This window comes from Trichechus manatus, unplaced genomic scaffold, assembly GCF_000243295.1.
Source record: "Trichechus manatus latirostris isolate Lorelei unplaced genomic scaffold, TriManLat1.0 scaffold00002, whole genome shotgun sequence".
Taxonomy (NCBI): domain Eukaryota; kingdom Metazoa; phylum Chordata; class Mammalia; order Sirenia; family Trichechidae; genus Trichechus; species Trichechus manatus.
The window spans coordinates 44,720,823-44,746,485 of record NW_004443938.1 but is presented as its reverse complement, the minus strand read 5'-3'; the positions used below and the strand labels follow the sequence as shown (position 1 = coordinate 44,746,485).

The following is a 25,663-nucleotide window of genomic DNA, read 5'->3' as shown; positions in this document are numbered from 1 at the left end:
AAAATATTGTGACAACTGGGGAAATTTTACATGTCTGTACGTTAAATATATTAGTGTTCAATGTCTTCAGTATTGTAACTGTGTTGTGCTTTATATGCCCTTACTAAGCTATAAAAAAAAAGTGGGTGTATATATACATAGATGATAGATAGATAGATAGGCAGTAAGGTAGATAGATAAATGATAGATAGATAGATAAAACAATGGTTGTAAAATGTAAATAACAGGTGAATTGCTCTATGCAAAGGTTGCATAGGTGTTTGATACACTATTCTCTTGCCAAGCTCTTTAATGTTATTAAATTTTCAAAATAAAAAGCTGATGAAAAATATGATCTACTTATATCTAGTGACATCTGAATAGTTAAGTTACGTACCGGTAACTGGGCATCATTCCCTTTGCTCTTCTGTGTCCTATCCTTTGAGCTCTCTTTCTGATTGACAGCTTGCTCTGCAAATGAGACCTCCAAGTTGATGTCTGTTTCAGAGGCGGTTGGCTCCTCAGGCACCAGTGGGCTCAGTTCCTTTTTATCAACAAGAAAGCTAGATGCTTGGTCTGGGGGGAAAAAAGAGAGATCAGATTCATATGATTTATTTCTCTTTTTACTGTTAACTCATACTTACCCCCATTGCCGTCGAGTCAATTTTCACTGGACTATGTAAAAACCTGTGGGAAGAGTACTATTTTCTCTGGGCAATAATTGCTGTTGGGTACCATCAAGCAGATTCTGACTCATAGCAACCACATGTGACAGAGTAGACTAGCCCCATAGAGTTTTCTTGGCTGTAATCTTTACAGGACCAGACTGTCAGATTTCTCTTGCGGAGCTGCTCAGTGAGTTCAAACCACCAACCTTTTAGTTAGCAGCCAAGTGCTTAACCATTGCACCATTAAGCCTCCTTAGGCAATAATTACTGTTATTTTAATAGAAAAAAGTATATTTATAGAATCCTAAAAATGATGTGGGAGCTGAGGAGGGCAGCGGAGCAGAAGGTAAAACCATAGTTCAAACTCAGACTCTTTGAGATCACAATTCTTAAATTCCAACTGCAAAACATTGCAGGAGGATATAAAATTCTTAATGAAAACATCTCACGAATAAGTAAACAATTTTTTTTGTATTTTTTTTTTATTGTTCTTTAGATGAAGGTTTTCAGAACTAGCTTCTCATTAAACAGTTAGTATATTGTTTTATGACATTAGTTAACAACCCCACAACATCTCAACATTCTCCCTTCTTGACCTTGGGTTCCCTATTACCAGATTTCCTGTCCCCTCCTCCATTCTAGTCCTTGCTTGTGGGCTGATGTGCCCCTTTAGTCTCATTTTGTTTTATGGGCCTGTCTAATCTTTGGCTAAAGGGACCTCGAGAATGACTTCATTACTTAGCTAAAAGGGTGTCCGGGGCCATACTCTTGGGGATTCTCCAGTCTCTGTCAGGCCAGTAAGTCTGGTCTTTTTTTGTGAGTTAGAATTTTGTTCTACATTTTTCTCCAGCCCTGTCCGGGACCTTCTATTGTGATCCTGGTCAGAGCAGTCAGTGGTGGTAGCTGGGCACAAACTCATTGTACTGGACTAGGTCTGGTAGAGGCCGTGGTTGTTGTGGTCCGTTAGTCCTCTGAACAATCTTTCCCTTGTATCTTTAGTTTTCTTCATTCTTCCTTGCTCCCAAAAGGGTGAGACCAGTGGAGTATCTTAGATGGCTGCTCACAGGCTTTTAAGACCCCAGACACTACTCACCAAAGCAGAATGTAGAACATTTTCTTTATAAACTACTTTATGCCAGTTGAGCTAGATGTTCCCTGAGACCATGGTCCCCACAGCCCTCAGCCCAGCAATTCGGTTCCTCAGGGAGTAGTAAGCTTAATTTTGTTATTATTATTATTACTACACTGAGGAATTAAAAGCAAAAAAAAAAAAAAAAAAAAGCAGGTGGATTATTGTAATCTCTCATAGAACTAGTGATAAATCATTTCATTTGCTCACAGTTGAACAGATTTCTGGAAAAAACCTTTTCCACGCCCTGCATTTCCTTTATGGACTGCTACCTACCTATCATAGTGAAAATTCCAAAACAAGAGTTTATTGCCAAAACTTATTGCTGTGGGAGTCAGGTCTAGAGGTGCCTGGTACAGCAACCAACAGGTTTTACACCTGACTTGATATCAAAGAGTATAAAAAGTTTTTACAACTATAAACACTGATCAAATAAATTTCACATATTTTTATCAACATTTCAAGGATAAAAAATAAGTTTAACATTGTTTTGGTTCTTTTGGTTTGTTTGTTGTTAATCTTCCAGGAAAGAACTGACATTCAAAACTCCTTTGAAGAAAATACTTCTAGATTCAATTATTTAGTAAGTATTTGGCTTTTAATGCAACTCAAATTTTTAAAACTCTGGAACCAATAACAGGGATTATTGATATTTTCTCATTGCATACCATTAATTCACAGTGAGAAGTTCTGAACTACAAAATAAACTTACATAGTGTACTTACTTGCTCACAGCAAGGTAATGGAAGGTAAAGGGCCTAGGACTGTTAGAGGCAGAACTTCAAACACTGCTGGCTTCAGAAAAATGTCATGCTTAGAGTCATTTAAATTAAAAACAAAAAAAACTTTATTTTAATCAAAATAAAATTAAGAAGGAATTATAAATCTAATCTTATTCACTCCCATTCAATAGGCAGGTGTGGCTTCAGGGACATGCTACCTGGGCAGTCACACAGGGCCCCTGTGCTCAGAAGGGCCCCACACTTGGTTTAATACTCTGTTGTCACTGTCTTGAAATTTGAACAAGAAGCCCCGCATTTTCAGTTTGCACTGGACCCTGCAAATTACGTAGCTGGTCCTGGTGGTATCTCAAAGTTAAGAAAGTAAGCAACAGTTACTTATGTAAACTCCAAAAATAAGGATAAATTTGAAGCTCCTTATTATCCTGGGTTTGATTCCCGGCCAAGGCACCTCAAAGACAGCCACCATCCATTAATGAAGGCTTGCTACATTGCTACAATGCTGAACGGGTTTCATCAGAGCTTCCAGACTAAGAGAGACTAGGAAAAAAGGTTTGGCAATCTACTTCCAAAAATTAGCCAGGGAAAATCCTATGGATCTCAACAGTCTGATCCCATTGTACGTAGGGTTGCCAAGAGTTGGGGCCAACTTGACAGCAGCTAAACAACAAAATTATTAATAAATATTTATCTTCCTGGTATCTATGTCACGTTTATGTTTTTTAACAGCCTGTGACAATTGTTTAAAAAATTAGAATACCTACAGCTCTTTTATGATTAATTTTTAAATTATTAACATAAATGTCAAAGCACAGTTTTATTTTCCCACTAATTTGTACTGTTTTATGTTTTAGGTGAATATGTATGTTGGTTTCCCAGGAAACCATGCTAAGACAAAAAAAAAAAAATGATTAGCTGTTTTCTTAAATTAGAAACTGCCTTTTCAGCAGCTGAGTGTTTGTGGATAAGAATTTTAAAAGCACTCCCTTTTTCTGTTGAACACCACCATCTGGATTCCAATAAACACCACCACCACCTCCGAACAAGTGGACTGTGCTGAATTCAAAACTGAGCAGAGGGATTATATTATAATTAAGTTAGAATATATTTAAGATATAAAATTTCCATCAAAAACATAGCAAATATTTTCACCACAATAAATAGAGGAGAAAAAAAAAAAATGGCAAGTAAAAATATGGTAGATAAAAGCCTGAAATTCAACTGGCAAATTGAGTTAAGGAATACAGTAGGAAAACTCATATATCTAGGGTGTGGGAAGTTACTGCTACAAAAAACAAGGGAAATGGATGGTTAATTGGCTAATAAAGGTATCTAACAAATCAATTATCTACTCTCAAAGAGAATAGTTAACAGAGAAGCCTGAGATAAAACTTTTGGCTCCTAAAATCCTAACGTGTAAACCATATTAATTTATTTGATTTATTCTCCTTTGGTTTTGAAGTGAACAGTAGCACTAGGTTACTAATATTTTATAAATGTCCTTAGAGGTCTGTGATTGTCCAAACTATCCTGAAGTGCTTGTATCTTATAAGAGATCTCCCTTCCTCCACAGAAATCCAAAAAGAAAACAATAAAATACATGTATCAGTATGGAAGGTTAAAAAGGTCAATGTGGGTATTATTAAGTGTACTAAGCACTGGACTTTTAAAATGGGCAGAGTTGTACAGTTTGATGAAAAGTTAAGACTAATACTTAACAGTGGATTAATTATTTGGAAATGTGAAGAATAACACAAATAACATTAAAGCTTTATAACTTTTTTCATTTAGAAAAAAGCATCTTTAAATAGACATGTATAAAAACTCAAGTGTGGGAAAAACATTGAAAGCAGACCATGTTGTCCACGACTTTGGATTTCAGGTGGAAACAGCCTCACTTTTGAACTCCTGACAGTGTTTTCCATGCATTTCATTCTGAACCTTCCAATGTTTGCATAACACTGGATAATTCACTGGCTAGCTAGAGAGCATGGCATTGCCCAGAACAGGTGCGGTAGTAAATACTCCGTGATTTGGATGGCTTTACACAGATTCTCTTGTTATTCTGATTTGAGGCTCTATGCCCACTTCATAGCATTCTAGCAAAAGCAGATGTAAATCAGGCAGCAAGTTTGTCACATTTCACTTGCCTGCTGCAAGCTAGGCTGGAAAGCACTCATATAATGAACTTGTCTTCCAGAACTTCTGTTTATATAGCCTGCATCACGATCTCTGGCAAGGGAAGAAAACACCAGTGAAGAACAATATTTCCCTCAGTATCTGTTTAGCAATCGCCACTCTTTCCCAAAGCCCGAAGCATATTGACATTGGCACAGATGGTTCTTCTTGCCTGATGACCCGGCTCTCTAGCAGGCCAGTGCTGGCTAGTCGACTTAGCTTGATTGCCACTTAAATGGTTGCTGGTACACAGATTTGGGAAACACCCAGTAATTTCATCCTGATATAAAACATGTGACTAAAGAAACCTCCATAGGATAATAGTAAACAGCAAGTGCTTAATAAATATATAAATATGTATGTGTGTATATGCAGGAGCCCTGGTGGCTCAGTGGCTAACAGCTTAGCTGCTAACCAAAAGGTCAGGGGTTCAAACCCACCAGCCACCCCATGACAGAAAGATGTGGCAGTCTGCTTCCCTAAAGATAACAGCCTTGGAAAGCCTATGAGACAGTTCTACCCTTTCTTATAGGGCCGCTATGAGTCAGAATCCACTCGACAGCACACAACGACAACAACAAATGTGTGTATATACAAACATGCAAGCATTTATGTATCTATTTACTATATATACATATGTGGGGGCAGTGGGGGCTCAGTGGTAGAATTCTTGCCTTCCATGCAGGAGACCCGGGTTCGATTCCTGGACAATGCACCTCATGAATAGCCATCACCCATCTGTCAGTGGAAGCTTGCGTGTTTCTGTGGTGCTGAACAGGTTTCAGTGGAGCTTCCACACTAACACAGACTGGGAAAAAAGGCCTGGCATTCTACCTCCCAAAAATCAGCCAATGAAAACCCTATGGATCACAATGGTCTGAGCTGCAACTGATCACGGGGCTGGCACAGGACCAGGCAGTATTTCATTCCATTGTGCATGGGGTCATAATGAGTCAGGGGCCAACTCAACAGCAGCTAACAACAACAACATACAGAGATATAGATACGTTTTGTTTTCTTTTAAAGCCAGGGGTACAGGAGAGAAGTTCTGAGAAAAATACAGAAGGAAAAATAGAGATATTGAATGCCCAAAGACTCCAAAATATCCCATACAATCTTGCACTAACATACGATTCTTATAGCAAGGTTGGGAATACCACTCAGACCTCCACAGTTCACTGATACCCATTTTCCCACTAATCCCAATCCAAACACAACCTTAGTGATGGCAAGATCACTCTAGGCACCAAGTTTCAAAAATCTAAACAAGAGAAAAGGACAAATCCCTGAACCGGAATCCAGCAGCCACAGGCCACCTTTGTCATAATTTTTCAAATAACAATACATTAAGGGCTAAATTTATAAGCTTAACTCTATGATCTTAATTTAGAAGGCTTTTCCTTTTCATAAACAAATGAAATAGCTATAATTTCTTTCTTGATAAAATACTAAAAAAGTCTTCATATTTATTTTCATCTCTGCTTTGAATTTCTAAATCATTTCTGAAATAACAAATGTGAAAAAAGGAAAAAAAGGAGAACTGTAATCAATTATGCAAGAAACCTCTGAAAAACAATGCATTTATGAAATAAGAGCTTTCAATTTGAGAACAAGTTTCCAAAAAACATTGAATTGTACACTTTAAATGGGTGGTTTATGTGGTATGAGAATGATATCTCAAAGCTGTTATAAAACAAAATTGTAAAAAAAATAAAAATTGTAGGCTCACATATAGATAACAAAACAGAATTTCTTTAAAATAAAAAAAAGCTAGTAATAAATGTGAGATAATTAAAGCTAATTTCCTCCCTTGCTAGAGATCATGATGCAGGCTATATAAACAGAAGTTCTGGCTCCACCCACTAGATATGTGACCTGTGGAGAGAGACTTCACATCTCTAAGCTGCAGTTCTCTCATTCATAAAATTGATTAAGAATAGTACTGTTATGGATTGAATTGGGTCCCCCCAAAATATGTGTTGTAAATCCTAACTTCTTGCCTGTGGTTATAATCCCATTTGGCAATGGGCTGTCCTTGTTATGTTAATGAGGCAGGATTAGTGTAGGGTGTATCTTGAGTCAATCTCTTTTGAGATATTAAAGAGTGTAAATAAGTGATCAGAGCAGAGATGAGGGAAGAGAGATGCCAAGCCAAATGAAGTTTGCCCAGGAGCAGAAGCTCAGAAGAGACAAGGACCTTCCTCCAGAGCTGACAGAGAGAAAAAGCCTTCCCCTAGAGCCAGTGCCCTGAATTCAGACTTCTAGCCCCCTAAGCAAAAATAAACTTCTGTTTGTTAAAGCCACCCACTTGTGATTATTTCTGTTACACCAGCACTAGATAATTAAGACGAGTACCTACTAGGTTGGGTTCTTGAGTATATTAAATGAGGTAAACCTCTCTGTATAGTATCTGGCACATGGTAAACATCTGGAAGTGATAAGAATTTATGCATATAGATGTTGTAACAAATAGAGATCCACAAACATAAAAAAAAAGTAAAAGCCCACTATATGCTCAGCCTCATGTAATTATCCACGTAATGCACCTTACCTTAGTATTTTAATACAATTTGTTTACCAGAAATGAAGATGAATGTTTTAAAAGGTTGTATCTGATTGTTATAGTAATAAATGGGAAAACACAAGAGAACAGGTCCAACATACCATCTTCTCCTTGGTGTTTGTTTTCATTTGTTCTGACTGACTGAGATTCAGTGCCATCTGGAGCCTAAAGATAGAAAATGGGCCATTTAGTCATCTCCAACTTACAACCAGAGAAAATGGTATTGTAAATAATTGCCTTACCAACCTTTAAAGTATAAGATATATACTCAGAATTATAAGAATCACAGTGGGGGAAAATATGGCTATAATCAACAAGCAATCATCTGACAAATATTTGATTAGCTATGGCTCATAAGACACAGCCCTACTAAGCCCTGTGGAGAATATGAAAAATATCAAGAGTGAACATCATCAAGGACATCGCCAGTGGAGGGGGAAAAGCAAACATGTTCAAAAGCCAGTAACATTCCATCAACTGATGAACGGATAAATAAAATGTAATATATCCATATAAAGGAATATTGTTTGGTTTATTTGGCAATGAAAAGAAATGTAGTACTGATACACATCACAACATGGTTGGGCATTGGAAACATTATGCTGAGTGAAAGAAGTCACAATGGCCTTCATATTGTATGATTCCATTTACATGAAATGTCCAATATAGGCAAATCCAAAGAGATAGCAAGTATATTAGAGGCTGCCTAAGAGGGGCTCATCTACTAATTTATGCACCAACCATTAATGCCAACAATGAAGAAATTGAAGATTTTACCAACTTCTGCAGTCTCAAACTGATCAAACATGCAATCAAGATGCATCGATAATTACTGGTAATTGGAATGCAAAAGTTAGAAACAAAGAAGATCAGCAGTTGGAAAATAAGGCCTTTGTGACAAGAACAACACTGGAGATTGACAGAATTTTGCAACACCAACTACTTGTTCATTGCAAATACCTTTTTTAAACTATATAAATGGTGACTATACTTGTGGATTTCACCAGATAGAATACACAGGAATCAAATGGACTACATTTGTGGAAAGAGACAATGGAGAAGCTCAGTATCATCAGTCAGAACAAGGCCAGAGGCCGAGTGCGGAACAGACTATCAATCCCTCATATGCAGGTTCAAGCTGAAGCTGAAGAAAATTAAAACAAGTCCACAAGAGGCAAAATATGACCTTCAGTATATCCCACATGAATACAGAGACCATCTTAAGAGCAGATTTGACACACTGAACACTAATGATCGAGGACAAGATGAGTTGTGAGATGACATCAAGGACATGACACCTGAAGAAAGCAGTTAAGTCATTAAAAAGATAGAAAAGAAAGAAAATACCAAAACAAATGTCAGAAGAGATTCTGAAACTTGCTCTTGAACATAAAGTAGCTAAAACAAATGGAAAAAAAAAAGATGAAGTCAAAGAGCTGAACAGAAGATTGTAAAAGGCGACTGAAGAAGACAAACTAAGTATCATAATGAAATGTGCAAAGACCTGGAGTTAGAAAACTCAAAGGGAAGAACAAGCTTGGCATTTCTGAAGCTGAAAGAACTGCAGAAAAAATTCAAGCCTCAAGCTGAAGGATTCTATGATCAAAATATTGAATGATGCAGGAAGCATCAAAATATGATGGGAGGAAAACATAGTCACTGTACCAAAAAGGATCAGTCAATGTTCAACCATTTCAGGAGGTAGCGTATGATCAAGAACCGATGGTGCTGAAGGAAGAAGTCCAAGCTGCACTGAAGGCACTGGTGAAAAACAAGGCTTCAGGAATTGATGGAATATCAATTGAGATGTTTCAACAAACCAAGGCAATGCTGGAAGCGCTCATTCTTCTATGCCAAGAAATCTGGATGACAGCTAACTGGAAGAGATCCATATTTGTGCCCACTCCAAAGAAAGGTGATCCAACAGAATGCAGAAATTATCAAACAATATCATTAACATAACATACAAATAAAATTTTGCTGAAGAGAATTCAAAAACGGTTGCAGCAGTACACTGACAGGGAACTGCTGGAAATTCAAGCTGGATTCAGAAGAGGACATGAAATGAGGGAAATCATTGCTGATGCCAGATGGATCATGACTGAAAGCAGAGACTAAAAGAAAGATGTTTACCTGTGTTTTACTGACTATACAAAGACATTCTACTGTGTGGATCATAACAAATTATGGATAACATTGCCAAGAATGGAAATTCCAGAACACCTAATTGTTCTCATGCAAAACCTGTAATAGACCAAGAGGCAGTTGCTGAAGCAGAACAAGGGGATACTGCATGGTTTAAAACAGGAATGGTATGTGCCAGGGTTGTATCTTTCCACCATGCTTATTCAATCTGTATGCTGAGCAAATAATTTGAGAAGCTGGACTATATGAAGAAGAGTGTAGCATCAAGATTGGAGGAAGACTCATTAACAACCTGCGATATGCAGATGACACAATCTTGCTTGCTGAAAGTGAAGAGGACTTGAAGCACTTACAGATGGAGACCAAAGATTACATCACAACATAAAGGAAACAAAAATCCTCACAAGTGGACCAATAAGCAACATCATGAAAAACAGCGAAAGACTAAGGTTGTCAAGGATTTCATTTTACTTGGATCCACAATCAACATCCATGGAAGCAGCAGTCAATAAGTCAAATGACATATTGCATTGAGCAAATCTGCTGCAAAAGACCTCAAGTGTTACAAAGCAAAGACGTTACTTTGAAATCTAAGGTGTGCCTGACTCAAGCCATGGTATTTTCAATCAAGTATTGGACAATGAATAAGGAAGACCAAAGTTATGGTGTTGGCGAAGAATATTGAATATACCACGGACTGCCAAAAGAACAAACAAATCTGTCTTGGAAGAAGTACAGCCAGAATGTTCCTTAGAAGCGAAGATGGTGAGACTTTGTCTCACATACTTTGGACATGTTAACAGGAGGGACCAGTCTCTGGAGAGGGACATCATGCTTGGTAAAGTAGAGGGTCAGTGAAAAAGAGGAAGACCACTAAGGAGATGGACTGACACAGTGGTAGCAACAATGGGCTCAAATATAGCAATGATTGCGAGTATGGCGGAGACCAGGCAGTGTATTGTTCTGTTGTACACAGGGTTGCTATGAGTTGAAACTACACCTAATCAAAAAGGAGCCCTGATAGGGTAGTGTTTAAAGTGCTCAGCAGCTAACTAAAAGGTAGGCAGTTCGAACTTACCAGCTGTTCCGTGGGAGAAAGATGTGGCAGTCTGCTTCTGTAAAGATTACAGCCTTGGAATCCCAATGGGGCAGAATTCTACTCTGTCCTATAGGGTTGCTATGAGTCAGAATCGACTCAACAGCAATGGGTTTGGTTTGGTGTTTTGGGGTTAAAGCTGGGGGTAAGCGGAGGGCTGCAAGGAAATAAGGAGTGCCTACTAACTGTTAACGGGGTTTCTTTTTGGTGTAATAAAAATGTGCTAAAATTAATTGCGGTGATTATTATACAACAGTGAATATACAAAAAACCACTGAACTGTATACTTCAAGTGGGTAAACTGTATGGTATGAGAATGATATCTCAATAACACTGTTATAAAAATACAAGCTGACATATAGGTAACTAAATAGAATTTCTTTCAAATAAAAAAGAGCTAGTGGTAATAAATGAAAGATAATTAAAGATAAATTATCGAACATGCAATAAAAGCTATGATATTTGAAAAAACTCCTTTTTCAAGGGTTGGGGCAGTGACACCTGAAGAATGCAGCTCTCCAAGCATTTATGGACATGGTAAAATATGACTGGCTTCCTTTACCAGTAAGTAAGTCCTCCTTCCTAAGCATGGCTTCAAAAGAAATCCAGGGATCAGAAAGAGGAGTCAGGATGAATCATATGAAGACGTCTATCTGAATGAAAGATTTTTAAAATAATTACTTTACTGGATTTTCATCTCTACCCAAAACACAGAAAATAACCTTTGTCACCACATATTTCACCTCAAGCTGTTAGCCAAGAAGAACTCCCCTCTCCAACTCAAGTCTAAGAAGCATCTAGAAAAGCACTAAGGCAAGTATGTGTAGGCCATTAGTGTACGACTTAGAGACTGGCAGTGCCCGGGACAGTGCACAGCAGCTACCAAATCACAGAAGTAATAGGAGTATTCCTGGCACCACTTTAATCACCTCAGGGCAGAGCGATACCATTCTTCTACCCTCTGCCCATAAGCTTGCAGAAAGCTCATCCTCCGTGGCACAAGGAGTATAATAAGTGATTCTAATCTTACATATGAACATGTATTTTGGAGCATGTGGTTAGAATTGTTTTTCTCAGCAATTGAAGATGACAGCACAGATGGTATTCATTTCTGTATTATATTTCCTAGTGTCAGCAAGGGATTCATGAGGAAGCATTTAAAATGGAAGAATTGAATATACTCTTACTCTGAGAACAGAAGAACCGCACATAAGGATGGCTAGCCCATGTTTGCTTGAGGGATTGGGGATGTAAAGCGAATTTCTAATGGGTGGTGGCGTTTCAGTTAAAGGCATGCAGTGTAAGCAAGTTAACATTATTTTAATTTACTTGTGCTATTTCTCTCAATGACTCCAGATGATACAATCCACCAATTACCTGGACTCAAATCATGTGGTTCAGATATACCAGGAATTTGCTGGAAAATGCTGCTTCTAGCAGTGAATCACAACATTCTCTTGGAGACTGGCAGGAATCCCACATTACATATTTTGTGGTTAAAAAGCAAAGATGTCACCTTGAGGACAAAGGTGCACCTTACCCATGGTATTTTCAATCACTTCATACGCATGCGAAAGCTGGACGATGAATAAGGAAGACCAAAGAAGAAATGACACCTTTGAATTATGGTGTTGGCGAAGAATACTGAATATACCATGAGCTGGCAGAAGAACGAACAAATCTGTCTTGGAAGAAGTACAGCCAAAGTGCTCTTTGGAAGGGAGGATGGCTGAGATTTCATCTTTAGACATATTATCAGGAGGGACCAGTCCCTGGAGAAAGATATCATGCTTGGCAAAATAGAGGGTCAGTGAAAAAGAGGAAGACCCTCAACGAGATGGATTGACACAGTGGCTGCAACAATGGGCTCAAACATAACAAAGATTGTGAGGATGGCGCAGGATTGGGCAGTGTTTTGTTCTGTTGTGCATGAGGTCGCTTTGAGTCAGAACTGACTAAATGGCACCTAACAACAACAACAACATATATTTTGCTTAGGCTCATGTCTCTGACCCTTCCCCTTTTCACTTCCTTTTAACACACTTATGAAGCATTCTTTAATTGGGAAGGAACTGTCATAATACTATATTTCCCTAACATTCTTTTTTCTATAGCTGGAAACCTAGTCCAGTTCTTCAATTCTAGTGGGTGTCCCAAAGATCCTCTGGGTGGTAAGCAAGTGCTTAACTGCCTCACAACAGCAAGAGATATGCCTGTAGAAATCTAGTGAAACTCCTCAAAATGGACTGGGTTTGATCCACAACTGACCATGCAAATGGAGTAACAATCCGTAGCTATTAAGAATTATTCTGAAGAACGAAATATCTATAAAAAGTGAAAAAAAACTCTGACATAAAGGTATCTTAAATATAAGCCCTTTCGTTCCCCCACTTTTTCTAAAGAATCGTAAAATTTTTGTTGTCCTGTATTTATAGTATAAATGGAACCTGATGTTCAGATTGCTTAATAGCGGAATCATGTATAGAAACCCAAGTCCAAATATAGTAGGACAGGGAGTGATTAAAAGCATGTACTTTGGAGTCAGATAGATTTGAGTTTACTATCTATAGGACATTGAGCAACTTACTTGAAGTCTATGAGCCTCAGCTATAGAATGGAAATGATAATATCTCATTCATAGGACAACTGTGAGAATTAAATAAGTCATGCAAAGTAGTTAGCATAGTAAGTGTTCTGTAATGGTGGTGACAATTATAATTGTTATTATGGTCATCGCAATCATCATCCAAAGCTCCCTTTCTTTGGTCTCATTCCAACCACTCCACTGAGTCTCCTAAGCTAGAGCTACTGAAAGTGTGGTCTGTGGATAGACCATGAAATAAATCAATTTGCCCCTAAGCACATTATTTAGGTTCAGGTGACTTCTTCTTCCCACCCCCTTTGAGGGCAGAAGGGTAGGTAGCAAGACTTTGTCCATGTAGGAAGAATGTTAATTCATATTCCAGTGCAAGCTTCTTATCTTCTAACAGACAAGTAACAAATAGTTCGCTGGCTGTTTTGGGTGGCACTGTTCTAGGTCATACAAGCCTTGTACTTCTACCATACCTTCCCTGATACCTAATCACTCATGAGTGTCACCATCTCTACCAAACTTCATTGGCTTCCATTAATAAATTAATCATTTTAGCAAATATGTACTGAAATCTTCTATATGATATGCACTGTCTTTAGCACCAAGCATAAAAGGGAAGTTTCTTCATGTCTCAGGGTTCCTACTTTGTAATTCAGCTGCAATTAGCTCCTTCACACTCTACTTCCATTCATTCCAAAAGGAGTCTATGAAAAATTAAATATTCCTATAAGAATTAATAGATAACAACCATCTACATTCTACTTTTCTATAATAGCCAATTGGCAGTCACGTTGTTTGGGAAGCCTTCCCTGCCACCCCAATGGGGTTAGGCCCACCTCTAACACACCAAGGGCACCATCTTCCCCTAACACAAGGAGTATCACACTGAATTTTAAGTTGCTTAATTTTCTGCCCCATCAGGATAGCTTCTAGAAGGGCAGGGATTAAGTCACTTGTTCACTGCCAGCTTGGAGCTTCAGTGCCTGGAATGTAATAGGTGCTCACTAAGTTTTTAACGATTTGCACTAAATTGGATTGGCCCAGTTGATTCTAAGCAATAATTTCTTTGCCTTAATAGCAAAACAAAATAAAAACCTACCTTTTCCTTTGACTCTATCTGTTGAGCAAATATGTCTCTGACGTCAGGAATCTGGTACTGTTTGTTTTTCTTTCTCAAGGTCTGGGAGACTGTCTCTACCCTTTTCTGAACAGCTGCTGCCTGGGTCCGAGTCAATGTTGATAAAAACACCATGCTTTCTTGGGAATCACCAGCAGACTCTCCGAAGAGATTGGACAAACCGGCCTCCTTTAGCCATTCTTCTTCCAATTCTCCCTCTAAGACAGTAGAGAAAAATGGTATTTAAGTTTTTAAAAATGTGAGAACTTTTACATGTTTCAAGCTGTTAAAAACTCTCACCTAAACTCTTCTATTACAACCAAACCACAGTGCTAAGAATCATTATCTGAAGCCTGGACAACTGCCATAAACTCCAGCCACAAACACATCAAATTTTAGATCCATTTCATATATATGCAATTAAAAAAATTAAATGACTTCACATGTAATTAACCTCTATAACTTCCCAGCAGATTAACTAGGGAAGATGATACTGTTTCCCTTCCAGAGATGAGCAAGCAATGAAAAGATAACTTACTTCCATAGAGTTATAGAAGAGAGTTAATGCTGGGGACATGCATTAAAGCCCAGTTTCTTGGCTTAAATTCAGGCAGAGTCTTAAATACCCCAGAGTCCAACACTAATTTATGGGAATACTTGATTTTTGTTCACTGTAGCTGACAGGGAATGTGGAAAGAAGTAAAGAGCATCTGGACATCAGGAACTAATCAATTCCAAATTAATTTTTCAATCCTCCTAGTCAGCACATCAGATTCATGTTATTTTAACAAATTAAGAAAAAAAACAGCAGAAGATTTTTTCAGCAAAGAGCTTATTATAGGAAAATAATTAAATAACTGAATCAATTCAAAATACTGAAAGCAGGAAGTAAACAGTAAAGCAAATATAGTGTAGGGTCTATTTAAGGCAAAAGAGAAGACAACTAGAAGTGATGTACTCCAAGCACCGTGTTTATAAGTAAGAGAGAAAAATGAAAATGCACAGACAGGACACAAAAGACCTCGGTTTGTACCTCATCTCTCTACCTTGATAGCCATGCTACTTTGTACAAGTCACTTAGCCTCAAGCAGGCTCCATTTTCTCATCTGTAAACTCAAGCATAGCTGCTCTGGCTACCTTATAACCAAATGTGAGAATGTTATGTGGGAAGAGCTTTGCAAAGCACTAATACAGCTCATATCACTTGGTATAACACTGATTGGTTTGCCTATCCTTCTATCTATAAACTTCTTGAGGGCAAAAATCAATTATTAATAACCTTGGCTTGAAAAACTATAATCTGGGGCCAGGCATTCTGTGTGCCAGGCAACAAAAACTGTTTACTGAAATGAAAAGTAAGTCATTATTATTAATGCTGTTAAGGTAGAATTCAGTAGAGGTATATAAAACCAAATTGCCAGAAAAAGCTGGTATTGCCAGGACAAGGAAATCAAAAAAGATTACTATAATCGTTACTTGTTCTGTTAAAAAAACAGAAGTAAAACTCAATCAACTTAAAGCTGAAGAAAAGGCCTGGGCATGTAGAATCATTCCCAGTCTTTTTGATGATCACATTGTGAACACTAATATATGAATTTATCTTAAGCTCGAAGAATTACAAAACAGCTAAAGACAAACGGTAATGTAACCTTTAAGTTACATTAAGTAACCTTTAAGTCAGGCTTAAATACTGTTGTCTCTAACATGTTCTCTCCTTATTCAGCAGACAACCTGTATACTGTTTTTCTCTTGAAACAGAGACACAAAATTTGAGAGGTACTATTCATTATCACAAATAAGCTCAACTTTACTGGTAATATATTTGAGAAAGAATGAAAATGAAAAGGAATCTAAACAAAAGAATAAGATTATATATATTTTAATTTAAGAAATTTTAAATCACGGAAAATTCTCTGGGTTTTTTTTTTCTTCTTTTTTTAAGTATCATTGATAGATTTTTAAAGCAATGTTGTAACAAGGGAGAAAAACTTATTTACATAGATTTAGCTGCTTAAACGACAGGCTCCAAGCCGTTTAGCTAAGTAGGCATTCCGTTGAGAGGTAGGCCTCTATTAGTGGGTCACGAGGAATTGACAGCAGCCCTTTTCTGTTTGGAATTTATATAAATTTATACATAAAAGTTTAAATTTTATGGATGACATAAAGCATAGAAAGGGAATTAACAGATGATAGAATTAGGTATCAAAAACTTGCTAACTGCTTGAATTTAAGTGGTTGAAAAAACAATCTGAAATTTCAGAAAAGAAATGTAAAATTTTGCATTTTTCTCCCAGAATGTCAAGTACAGTAGTGAAGACTGTAGGAAATACGGCTGGAAAGAGACTTTAGAGAAATTATGGAAAAAATAGAAGAAAGAAGCAAATATAGAGGCTAAAAAAGTTAATACCATCTTACACTATCCAAATCTATAGCCTTAGAATAGTTAGCTAAACCTGTGGCATTTCACCCAATCTGGAATAAGCAAATTTTGAAAGATAAGATGACCAGGACAAGGATAGCTCTGAAAACCACCCAAAAAGATTGGTTTATGTGAGTTTTCCTTCTAAAAAAGACTTGGCTAGGAATAAGATAACTATTCTCAAATATTTAAAGTAGCATAGGCTTGTTCTGCTCTTTTGGGAGGCAGGATATAGCAAACGAGTCTGAGTTAGAGAAAAGCAGATTGCCAAGTCAATAAAATAAAGAACATTAAAACAGCTCAAGCTGACTGACCACAGGAAAAATGGTATCAATGCAAAGTAGTGAGCTTTCCATCTCCATCTGTACTTACATGTACTCCAAATAAGCACACAGCAAGGATCTCACAGAAGGATTTTAAGGGGAGATTAAATGATCTCAGCTGTCAAATCTAACCCTAAGAGTCTACGATTCAGTAAACTTCACCAGCAAGATTCTAGTCATATCTAGGACCAGGTGAATTTACTCATGTCACCTTTATTTGGCAGCTGTATTCTTAAATCTGCCATAAACAAGTAATTTTCAAGGTAAAAGGTAACTAACATCGCCTTTTACATTATCCTAGTTTCAATTTTTTTTTCTCCTCTTCTTTCCATGCATTATTTCCCATAAATACATATGCCCCCCCCCAAAAAAAAAGTTTCATTTATTTAGTTATTACCATCAGGCTCTTTGACGACAACCACCTCTTGATCTTCTTGTCTATTCTCACTAGATTTCTTGATATTTTCTAGTTCTGTCCAATAGTCTTCCATAGATAATTCATCCAAAGAATACTGGGAATTTGATCGATCAAATGGTGGCTTCTCTGTAACTTTGGTTGTGTTTTCCTCGTTCATCGTGTACTGGCCGTATCTACGACTATAAATTCAAAAGAAAACATTGTTCATTTTAGTAAATAAGGAAGTAGGACAATTTCTAAAACATCACAGCATCGAGTTAGAGAATTTGGAAACTCCTTAAGTTCTCCTTATGTTAAAACCAAACTAAGTATTTTGAGACTGTTTACACTGAGGTGCTGCTGATTGTAACATGCTTTAGAAGGAGCTAAGAGTTTCATTCTCTACAGAGAAGTATGGTAAACAACAATTAGTAATATGGTAAATTACTTTTCAATTTATATTTTAGTAAAATTGTTTTAAGACTTTTAAATCTGAAACTTTGTTCTTAGGAAGCAACAGGATGGAACTTGATTACAGGCTATTAATTAAATTGTGGTTGCATTTCATACAACATTCAATATTTATCAATTATATTTGTAAAACAAACTCAGTCAACCCTTACACAGCAAGTATCTGTAACAAATGAAAGAAGCATGATTTAAGTTTCCATTTTATTTTTGGAGCTGAATTATAAAGGGAAAGATAATTTATAAAGTTTGTTGTTACACTATTATAGAGAGCAACTTTTAATCTCTACTTATAAATGTATCTAATATTTAAATGTATCAATTTTTAAATATGGTAAAATCTCGTGTATCTGGCAATTCTGAAAAGTTAAGAACTACCTCTTAAGCATTTACATTTTACATATTATCAATGAAGGAAAAAATTGAATAAAAATATTTTTATGATTTCAAATAAAACATTTTCTTTATAATTCACATCCCACTCACTTCTAAAATGGAATTAAAGGAGCTTAAAATAAAAACCCATATACAATAGAAATATTAAATTTATTTATTTTTATTGAGATAGAAGAAAAGGATAATTACTTAAAGAGGAAAATTTTCAGCTATGGTGCCCTTCTTCTATATTCAATAATTTTAAAAATATAATTTAAATGGTACAATAATTGGTAATCTAGCATTTTGATATTATAATTCCAAATTGGTCTTTTATCTCCCAAGAACTCCTAGGAAGTAATATTTTGCTAAGTTGGTTTTACTGACTGCACATATTTAAAATAAAATAAAATGCAACAAACAAAAAAAGTTTTAATAGTGAGTGAATATTTTCACATTTAAACTGGTCTTTCCCATAATTAGTTTAAAACAGTAGAATTGGCTTTTAATTGCAACTGGTTTGTTAGAAAAAGTCAAGAATTAATTGGCTTTTGCAACAAATAAATGCAATATAACTGAGTATTTAGCTGTTAATATACTAATAAGGCAGTTTTGTTCCATTAAAAATGATTCTCTCTCTGCCTTGACTCCCCACATTATTAATTCCGGTTGCATGAGTGAATGAACAATTGCTAAAATTTCTCCCCAGTAGCAACCCTAGGATGATGATGGGTGCGTGTTGGGACTAGGGCCAACAGCAGAAAGTTTAGATATGTTTGTGTGAATCTCTTTCCTCAGGTCTCCATTGTCCATTGTTTGCCTCCTCCATCCCTTAATTCAAGGGTTTCTTCCTGGCCATAGTCCTCTTGTTTATGTCTACACCTTACCCTCCTTTCTTTCTCTCTCCTTAGTGGTCATTATTACAGCCAATGTTTTCATTTTAGAGTTCACACTCCTGAATCTTAAATTAAAATGTGAATGAGAAAATTATTTCTCTCTCTCTCAAAAAAAAAAGCAAATTTTATACATACATACACATATTTGTGTGTGTGTGTGTATACACACATATACATATTTTTTTCTGTGATTAGCAGATCAACAGAACAGCTAAAGCTAATTTACAGAATGTCTGCCAGATTCATTTTGTTTTCTTCATGTCAAATACATAGATGCTTAATTCTTGTTTTTGTTTTAACTCGCATTATACTTCAAGATTATCTACCTTATTTGTGTCCCCCACAACTCCTAGCCCATGGGAGACTGCAATAAGTACTGTGGACTGAGTGAAGTATAATGACTAATGCCAAATAATTGGATTTATCTGCTTACAGGAAAAGAGGTGCAGTTGAACTAGAAGTACAGTCAACCTTTCACTCTTGAAGGAATGTGTTTATTCTGGTTAAGAATTTTCCAGTAAATTTCCATTAAGACAGCATGTGTGAAAAAATGCAAGGGCATAGAGTAAGAGCACTGTTATGTAAATATACCTTCTATATCAAGCCTGGCTTTCAAAACATGCATAAAGCAAAAATCTAATACCTTAGTGCTGATGAATCAACTCAATATTTTAACCTTAATAAGATTCAGAAGCTGAACAGGCTTGTGATAACCTGAAGATACTAAGTCATGGAAAGCAGGGTTTTTGGGGGTTTTGTTTTGCTTTTTTTTTTGATCACAGGTAAGTGTTGCAAGAATACATTTTCTTTTTGAAATATTAGGGAGTGGAGAGTGGGGAGGAGGCAGCCATCCAGTAATAAACTACCCTCCTTAGCCAGCCTGCCATGTAGTTTAATCTCCTGCAAAAATCCAACTGAAACAACTGAACACCCTTTAATTACAGTTTACATCAACAAACATGCATGTCACGTCTTTTCTTCTTAGAATATACTCTCCTTTTGAATTTCCTGATTTTAAACCATGCAATATCCTCTTCTGTTCGAACAACTGCCTCTTGGTCTATATTCAGGTTTCACATGGGCACAATTAAGTGTTCTGGAATTCCCATTCTTTGCGATGTTATCCATAATTTGTTATGATTCACACAGTACGATGCCTTTGCATAGTCAATAAAACACAGGTAAACATCCTTCTGGTATTCTCTGCTTTCAGCCAGAATCCATCTGACATCAGCAATAATCTCTCTCCTTCTACGTTTTCTGCTGAATCCAGCTTGAATTTCTCGCAATTCCCTGTCTATGTACTGCCGCAACCACTTTTGAATGATCTTCAGCAAAATTTTACTTGTGGTGTTAATGATATTGTTTGATAATTTCCGCATTCTGTTGGGTCACCTTTCTTTGGGATAGGCATAAATATGGATCTCTTCTAGCTGGTTGGCTAGGTAGCTGTCTTCCAAATTTATTGGCAGAGATGAGTGAGCACCTCCACTGCTGCATTCATTTGTTGAAACATCTCAATTGGTTTTCCATCAATTCCTGGAGGCTGTTTTTTGCCAACGCCTTCAGTACAGCTTGGGCTTCTTCCTTCAATACCATTGGTTCTTGATCATATGCTACCTCCTGAGTTCAGGATATTAAGTTATTTATTTTGTCATTTTTTACCAGTTGGCTTTGAATCAGCCCTGAATCATGGTGACCCCATGTGTGTCAGAGTAGAACTGTACTCCATAGGGTTTTCAACGGCTGATTTTTTTTGGAAGTACTATATTTTTATGCGAAAAACACATGCCTGCTATGTTTGTGTGCCAACTGTGCCCTCCCCTTGCAAGGTATTTTCATAAGTGCTCTATGCCAATTTTTTTTTTACATATTGCTGTAAAAAAAAAAAAAAAAGCATAGCATACTTACGAAAATACCTGGTGGGGGGAGGGCACAGTTTGCAAACAAAAGTAGAAGGAGCACATTATTTGCGTAAAAACATGGTCAGTAGCCAGGCCTTTCTTTCGAGGCACCTCTGAGTACTTGACATTTCAATCTTTCAATTAGCAACCAAGCATGTTAAAAGTTTGCACCACCCAGGAACTCCTATTTTGTCATAGAGGATATTAAAATAGTCAAACAGTTCATTCTTCACAAAAAGGTAGTGACTGCCATGTACTATGCTGTGGTCTACTAGATGGATTCAAATTGATTGTTTGATGATTCTTCCTAGTATCAATGCAATCATTTTTGGAGTTAGCAAAATGAAATGGAAACATATGGGACTGGGAGTCATAATTACCAAATTATAATTTCAGCTCTACTATCTCTATAATCTTTGGAAATCCACTTAACTTTTTTAAGTCTCACTATTCCTGTCTGCTCTCACAGGTTTGTTGTGAGTTATTGTCTTAGTCATCTAGTGCTGCTATAACAGAAGTACCACAAGTGGATAGCTTTAACAAAGAGAAATTTATTTTCTCACAGTCTAGTAGGCTAGAAGTCCAAATTCAGGGCGTCAGCTCCAGGGGAAGGCTTTCTTTCTCTGTCAACTCTGGAGGGAGGTCCTTGTCATCAATCTTCCCCTGGTCGAGGAGCTTCTCGGGTGCAGGGACCCTGGGTCCGAAGGATGCGCTCTGCTCCCGGTGCTGCTTTCTTGGTGGTATTAGGTCCCCCACACTCTACTCATTTCTCTTTCCTTTTATCTTTTATAAGATAAAAGGTGGTACAGGCCACACCCGAGGGAAACTTCCTTTACATTGGATCAGGGATATGACCTTAGTAAGGATGTTACAATCCTACCCTAATCCTCTTTAACATAATCTCACTTTGCCTCATTAACCACAGGCAGAGAATAGGATTTACAACACATAGGAAAAGTACAATCACAAAATGGAGGACAACCACACAATACTGGGAATCATGGCCTAACCAAGTTGACACATATTTTTGGGAAACACAATTCAATCCATGACAGTTATCAACCTACAATTTCTACTGAAATGTCTTATACGCCAACCATTAAGAGGGCACTCAAGCTAGTATCTTTATTAACACTCAAACTGCTGACTATATATAACTATCTCTCCCAGAACTGAATAAGATCATCCTTGCCTCCTTCGAAGGTTCAGAGGAAATTACCCTTTAGAAAGGGTCTCAGGACACTTTTATACTCTTAAAAATTTTCAAAAACCCCAAACAGTTTATGCTTATGTTGGTTATATCTATTGATATTTATATTATTAGCAATTAAAACTGAAAAAAATTTAAATATTAATTCTTTTAAAAACAGTAATAAACATACTAACGTAAATAACATATTTTTAAGAAAAAAAATAACTGTTTTCCAACCCTCCTCCAAAAAAATAGTGCAGTGAATGGCATTGTTTTACATTTTTTTAAATATCTTTAATGTTTGGGTTTGTAGAAGACAGCTGGATTCTTACATCTGCTTCTTCATTGAATCTTTTGCAATATCACTGCATATGTCACACAGTCTCTGGGAAACTCCACTGTATTCTCATGAGAGAATAAGAGTGAAAATGGCAAATAGTGTTGTTATGAAAATAGTTTTTATCTCTTAGACCTCTTAAAGGGTCTTGGGGACTCCTAGATTTTCACAGACCACACTTTGAAAAGAATTGCTCTAGAATTTTTTAAAAATACCACCTAATAGATCTGAAAGTCTTTTCATTTCTGCAGGCAATGCTCCAGCAAGCCCTACTGAGAGAAACAGACATGTTTTCCTACTGACTCTTGACCTACTTTTTTGTTTATTTTATTTTAGTTTTGCAGCCTTCCATCAAAACTGGGACTTATTCCAATGGCATATCCATATTTAATCTATACTATAATAACGGAAACAGTAAAATCGTCATTTAAAAAGCCCTGCCTTGCCAATATCTTTCATCATTTGCTTTTACCCATCATGTAAAGGGGCAGTAGTACTCTGTAGTTTCCTTTTTTGGTCAGTGCATTTGAAGACATGCATTTTCTTTAATGTCCCCTTTGTTATCTCTGCCTTCGTTCTATAATCATCTCAAGGCAGATTTTTTTGGAACTAAGATGTTTCTTTGAAATCATATTTAACTATCTGGTCTACTTTCTACTTTTTTGTACCTTACCCTATCAAAAATAGGGTCAGTGGTAGTTCAGTGGTAAAATTCACACCTTCCATGTGGGAGACCTGGGTTTGATTCCTGGCCAATGCATCTCATGCACAAGCACTACCTGTTTTGTCAGTGGAGGCTTGCATGTTCCTATGATGCTGAATAGGTAACAGCAAAGCTTCCAGACTGAAATGGACTAGAAAGAAATGACTGGTGATCTACTACCAAAAAAAAGTCAACAAAAACCCTATAGGTCACAACAGTCCCGATCCACAACCTATTATGGGTATAGCACAGAACCTGGCAGTTTTTCATTCCGTTGTGTGTGAGATTGCCATCAGTCAGGGGCCAACTCAACAGGAATTAAAACAACAATCCTATTAAGAGTTCAGTTGCTACACTTCATATCAGTTTATATCCTAATTCTGTCCCTTTCATAGGCATTTTTTGTGTCCCAAAGTCAGCTTTCTTAAAGTCCTATAATGCAAGGACTTATTTTTGTTTGTTGTTTGTTTTGTTTTGCTTTGTTTTCTTTACAAGATCCTTTCTAAAAAAGCTATGCTTTCTTTCATGCTCCTATGCTTCATTTATTTCCAGTGGATTATGTCTTAGTCATCTAGTGCCGTTCTAACAGAAATATCACAAGTGGATGTATTTAGCAAAGAGAAGTTTATTCTTTCACAGTCCAGTAGGCTACAAGTCCAAATTCAGTGTGTCAGCTCCAGGGGAACGCTTTCTCCGTTGGCTCTGGAGGAAGGTCCTTGTGATCCATCAGTCTCCCCTTGGTCTGGGAGCTTCTCTGCCCAGGAATCTCAGGTCCAAAGGACACACTCTGCTCCCAGCACTGCTTTCTTGGTGGTATGAGGTTCCCATGTGTCTCTGCTTGCTTCTCTCTTTTATATCTCAAAAGAGACTGCATTAAGCCACTATCTAATCTTGTAAACCTCATCAGTATAACCTCATCACAGTGATAGAATTTACAACACATAAGGAGATCACATACAACCTCATCATAATGATACAGTTTACAACACATAAGGAAATCACATCAGATTACACAATTATACAATACTGGAATCATGACCCAGCCAAGCTGACAGATATTTTTTGGGGACACAATTCAATCCATAACAGATGACAAATAGTGACTGGGTCGGGAGATGTAAGATAGAATAAAGTTTACTTTTGTTTTGTCTTTGTTCTGCTTTTAACTTCTAAAAAAAAAAGTTCTTACTCAGATCATGACTATCATCAACCATAATGACTAAGTATATTTTAGAGAAAGCCACATTTATTGAAGCATAAACTTTAGAATGAGATCGGACCTTAGAGATTCAAACCCATCCCATCATTTTCTAGATGAGGTAATCAGACCCCAGGGTTAATTCTTCCCCAAAGTCACAGAGCAAAGTGATGGCAGAACCAAGTTCAGTGTCCTTATTTCTTCTCCAGTGGTCTTTTTATTCTACCAAATAGGCAAGAAAGGGTAGAATTTACTTTTCTCTCACTAAATACCCTAACCATTCTGAGTTTGTACTGCACATAGCAAAACGAAAAGTGATTTTCTTGATGCACTCTATAATTAGCATTTTCAAATGGCCACTACATTTATCTAGAAAAAAGAAGACACATTTAGGAATCAAATCATACCTCTTTAAAATGCATGAGAAACCTTTTCCAATGCAGTTTTTAAACTATAGTTTGTGTCATGCTCCAGCATAACTTCAAATATAACCCTTTTTCTAAAAAAAACTTTGTTTTGAAAAAAATTAAATTTTTAAAAACATTTTAAAAATTCATTCTGCTTCCCCATTTACATTATTTCTACGTTGTAAAAATAAAACAAAAACACATTTCTGATGTGTACGTTTTTCTCTTTCATTTCTGCAGTGTTATTAAAGAAGTAATCACTGTCATCATGAGATGGTGAAGCTATTAATACTGTGTAATGGCCTGTCAGTCAGAATATGCTGAATTTGAATGACTATGAAACGCTGTAGCCTATAAATGACCCAAGTCACCACCCTCCCCCTTGGAAGTGAATGCCTACTATTGTTTAGCTGAAAGCAGTAATTATTAGAAGTGGCTCTGACATCCAGGAAAAAAAAGAACATGGACAATGCCTGAAAGCAGTAAGAAGTTGATGAGAAAGCAATACCATATCACCCCGCTCCCCAAACCCAGGCAGCCACCAGAGCCCAGAGAAAGGAGTTCTAATCTCTTCCACCCAACACAATGACTATCGTTTTAAGGGCATACTAAGTTAATTGTCACATTTCATGTAAACTTACTTCTTATTGCCTATTTTATCTCTTCCTCTTTTTGGAAAAAAAAAAAAGAATAAAATACACTATTACTTTCAGCTTTCCTTTTCTTTAAAAATAAGTCACTTAGGGACTCTGGCAAGATGGCGCTGTAGGCAGAAGCACCACGCCGTCCCTCCACAACAAAGATCCGAAAAACTAAGCCAAACAGAGAATCAACAA

General features: G+C 36.9%; 1 protein-coding gene across 1 annotated transcript in view; it reads right to left on the bottom strand.

Annotated features, from left to right (window-relative positions):
* The window catches only part of ARHGAP18 (Rho GTPase activating protein 18), a 183,618-nt gene that overhangs the window by 59,420 nt on the left and 98,535 nt on the right, over window positions 1-25,663 (bottom strand). The window contains exons 2-5 of the mRNA XM_023727914.1: window positions 17,348-17,547; window positions 14,191-14,426; window positions 7,359-7,422; window positions 281-555 (exon numbers count right to left, since the gene is read on the bottom strand). Of these exons, the coding sequence (XP_023583682.1) occupies window positions 281-555; window positions 7,359-7,422; window positions 14,191-14,426; window positions 17,348-17,547 (775 nt within the window). The remainder of the gene's footprint in view (window positions 1-280; window positions 556-7,358; window positions 7,423-14,190; window positions 14,427-17,347; window positions 17,548-25,663) is intronic.